This window comes from Bidens hawaiensis, unplaced genomic scaffold (assembly GCF_021521415.1).
Source record: "Bidens hawaiensis isolate Kalapana, Puna unplaced genomic scaffold, B.hawaiensis_p1.1 tig00004685_1, whole genome shotgun sequence".
Classification (NCBI taxonomy): Eukaryota; Viridiplantae; Streptophyta; class Magnoliopsida; order Asterales; family Asteraceae; genus Bidens; species Bidens hawaiensis.
Window position 1 is genome coordinate 1,778,100 of NW_027491287.1, and position 4,109 is coordinate 1,782,208.

The 4,109-nt window shown below is 32.5% G+C and overlaps 1 protein-coding gene across 1 annotated transcript; it reads right to left on the minus strand.

Moving 5' to 3' along the window:
* Window positions 1-2,181: 2,181 nt before the first annotated feature.
* Window positions 2,182-2,592, minus strand: LOC143627520 (putative calcium-binding protein CML19). The gene has a single exon (XM_077097311.1). The coding sequence runs from the start codon at window positions 2,590-2,592 to the stop codon at window positions 2,182-2,184; it is 411 nt and encodes a 136-aa protein (XP_076953426.1).
* Between the last annotated feature and the right edge of the window lie 1,517 nt (window positions 2,593-4,109).

Consider the following 4,109-nt stretch of genomic DNA (forward strand, 5'->3'; position numbering starts at 1 on the left):
TTAACCTTTTCTTTTTCCGTCTATTGGTTCTAATTTTTGGATATGCAATTATGTGTATGCATTATATTTATGACACATATTACTTTAAAAAAGTTGATATATGAACCGAGGACTTAAAAAAATTTGTTAGAATCGTTAAACTGACACCGCAAAGTAAGCCAAAAACTCGCAAACCAACCAATATGCTTTATCATTTCTCGAAATCATAGTTTACGTTTCGGTGAAAACTACTTATCAAACTGGACAAACCAGATTACAGAGATACCCGTATACCTAATTTGTCCTAATTAAGTTTCCATTTTATTCAATAATAGAGTTAGGGGAGTGTTCAAATCTACATGATCTATGGTCAAAGCCTTTTTACTCTATTGGTTATACACACATTCTTTTTGACAACTTTAAATCTAACTTTTTTAAATAATAATAATTTTAGTTATAGCATCTATAGAATACCTATAAAGACAAGTGACATACAAGTATTTAAAGGGTAACACCACAATTGAAAACAAACCAATTAAGAGTTGGATTGTAATAACTTATAACCAATGGAGGAAAGTGATGGTCTAGGAACAAGAAGCTTTAGGAATGAAGACTATAACAATAGAAGGGTGTTCTTGACAAGTTATCCTCTCCATTTTGATAATGAACAAGACCATCAAGAAACACAAGTGTATACAACTCCAACCACACGAAATGATAGAGTCGGTAAGGAGTAGTATATTTTTTCGTTTAACTTTATAATCAACAGACGTGTGAAATATTTAGTATGAATTCATAAACTAAAGAATTTCTGTGTCCGACATAGAAGTTATAGTTAGTTTGTGTATATCACTAGGGTTGTTAGTGAACTGATAATCGGTGAATCATCTGATAAGAAGTTTGTTTATTTAACACAAGTTAACATGAACACATTTTATTTGTGTTATTTAACTAAATGAGCAAACATAAACACATGTTTTATTCACTCATACACATGAAATCATGAAAGCATGTTTGTTTATATACCCTCATGCTTATTACTTTGTTACGTTAGAGTTAAACGAAGGAATAAAGTGCAGATTCGTTTACACCTCTAGGTCTCGGTTACCTTATTAAAATTTCTTTGTGTTAATTGCAGATAAAAGTGAAAAAAGGAAGGAAAATATGAAGAAGATAATAGCGACAATAGTGAGATGGGTAGGAGGAAAAACTATGGTTTTAAGAAGGTTCAAATACAAGATTTCTTTTTATGTGTTTAGTTGTTTTCCTATTGGGTTTAAACCTCCTAAAGCATTAATTTCTTCATCTTAAAATGGATATATAAATATATATCATTAGATGTAGTCTATATATGTTTTTATTAAGTAGAGATATAAATAAATCATATGTGGATACATCTTCATATTTAGCCTCATTTAAAGATATGGATGTGTATATTTTGTTGCTTTTCTTTGTCATGTATTAAACGTCACACTTTTACTTTGACAATATGAAAAGTCAAGGATTTATTTGTTGGTCGTTGTCACGGCGAATATTTAGTTGATTATGGTGTCTTTGGTTCGGTTTTAGCCCAAAACAGTGGTGGACGCCAAAAAAAAAATTCACGGGGGTCGAAAGAGAGTCGGTGTCAAAATTTTTTAGGGTTGATCGAGATTTTAACATATATATATATATCTTTAATAAAATCTCACAGGGGTCACCCAATACCGCCAATGGCCCAAAACCAACCCAAATTGAATTGTGCATGTCCCCAATTGAAATCGACTGACTATATTCTGACCCATTTAGGAGACTTGAAATCCAACCAATTCACCATTCGGTTTATGTTGTGTTTTGATGATTAAACAATTCAACTAAGTTTGGAACTTGGAACTGGCCATGTAAACCGAACAGGTTTATCCTTCATTATTAATACATTATTTTCATTTTTGTAATACGTACTATATTTACTATTTTAATACAAACTAATAACATTTTAGTTCGGACGGCTAAACCTTCAAACGGGTAAAACGTATCAGTCTGAACAATCCAAATCATTCAGCCTGACCAGTTTAATTTGTCGTTTTTTAACTATTAGTGAATAGTGAGTGGTTCGACCCATAATTTTCGTCAAAACATGTCGTACAATAGACATGTGAGAATTTCTATAGTAACAAATAAATAAATATGAATTTACATATAGACACATAATGTTACATGAAATTAGCAAATCATCATAACTTTAAACTCATCAAAGCTAAGCACTCCATCGCCATCAATATCAAACTCATGAATCATACCAACACACTCATCAAAACTCGTTGACTCACCGAGTCGACTCAACATCCGCTTCAAACTCTTTGGAGTAATGCAATCGGTTCCCTCCATTTCATACATTCTAAAAGCCTTCTTCAAATCCTCAACCTTCTCGTCTTCCTTCGGGCTTTCCATCAAATTAATAAAATCTTCAAACGCTAATTGTCCGTTGATCACGTCCTCTACCTCCTCGAGTAACATTTCATCGTTGTGAACCAACCGAAAGCAGCGTTGTAACTCGGATGGAGAGATCATGCCGTTGTGATCCTCATCGAAGCGGTCGAATACTCGCTTGTAATCGGTTGGTAATTTGTTCATGATTTTGAAGATATTGTGAGAGTAGAATTATAACAAATTGGTAAATGATGATGATGAAATAAAAGAAGTGAAGCATGATTAATATATAGTGTATGGATTGTACGCGTGATTATTATTGTTATACCTAATTAATTTGAGCTCTGCAGCTTCCAAGTTGATGCTGATGATAACAAACGTACGAAACGAAATAGAAGTGTACGTGTGTGAAATATTTGTAGCCGTTTAATTAATTTCCCACGTAATTTATGGCGACTTGACGAAACTGCAATGAAATTGCCTAAATAATATAAGGATTTAACAAGTATATAAATAAATAAAGAATTTTGACTTGAATATTATTATTTTTATATAATTTTAAAGATCATAAACACTAATAAGTGGCAAAAATTGAACGAAAATAAAGAACCCAATATGAGGATCCAAATTAATTTCCATAAGCCGGGGGTGGGGTGTTCAAAATTTTCAACAGAAACCGGTAAATTAACACGACGTATAAAAGTTTCCGGATGAAAACGAATAATTTACACTGTTGAGCAAAAGAAGGAAGGAAGGAAGGAAGGAAGGGGGGTGGGGGGGGGGGGAGGGGATGGACCATAAAGCTTCGCCCATGTTCAACATGATTATTTATTAAAAGTACACTCTTTATTCGAAGTCTTGTGGGTTGTGAGGTGTCGTTCTCATATTCTAAGCTGGAATGGAGTCTGTAAATTAAACTGTAAAATCCCGTTAGAATTTAATGATTAATTGATCATTTGTGACGACGGGCCAATGGTTCTAACTCTTTTACATATTTGTCTTATGTTTTTTGTTTTGATGTGATCACTACATTTTAAACAGATTTATTACTGAAAAAATAGAAAGTATTACAACTTTGGTAAAAGATTTATTAATATTATAATTTGTTATCATAAGTTGGTTTAACAAAGAATAAATATCAAATTCATGGCTTCTCGCACTCTACATGGATCAATGAATGTATTTACATAATTACCCTTCGAGAATCTTCAACTTTGACCAAAACATAATATGATTACGACTCCGACAATAGAACCAAAAGAATGTATAACTGAACTTGGTCCTTCATTTTGTACCTTTCTTTCATAAGAAAATAAGAAAATTTGTAACCACCTAAAATATATATTTATTTTACATTAATAGGAAAAGATTTACACGAATGTCAAAATTAACTACAACTTATTCATCCTTGATAAAAAGACGACCATAAGTTAACCGTTAACATTAATGGTCAACTTATGATCTAAACTTTTCAAGGTTCTAGATTTATTGAGTTATTTCATTCATGGTTAAATTTCCGGATCTTGTTTAGTGCACGCGAGCTAAGTAAAACACTGTTAACACATATTTTTCCACGTGTACTTCTTGAAGCAACATTGGGTCTACCAAATCCGGTAATGAGGTTTCCTTTTAGAACGCATTATGGACCCACTTGACTAGATCCGAGATCTCAGTTGAAATCGAGGTTATTGAAGATGAAAGCTTCGTTGACTTTCCGGTTA

Bases quoted from the DNA above. Each gene is read 5' to 3' on its own strand.
- LOC143627520 (XM_077097311.1), bottom strand. From the start codon at position 2,592: ATGAACAAATTACCAACCGATTACAAGCGAGTATTCGACCGCTTCGAT.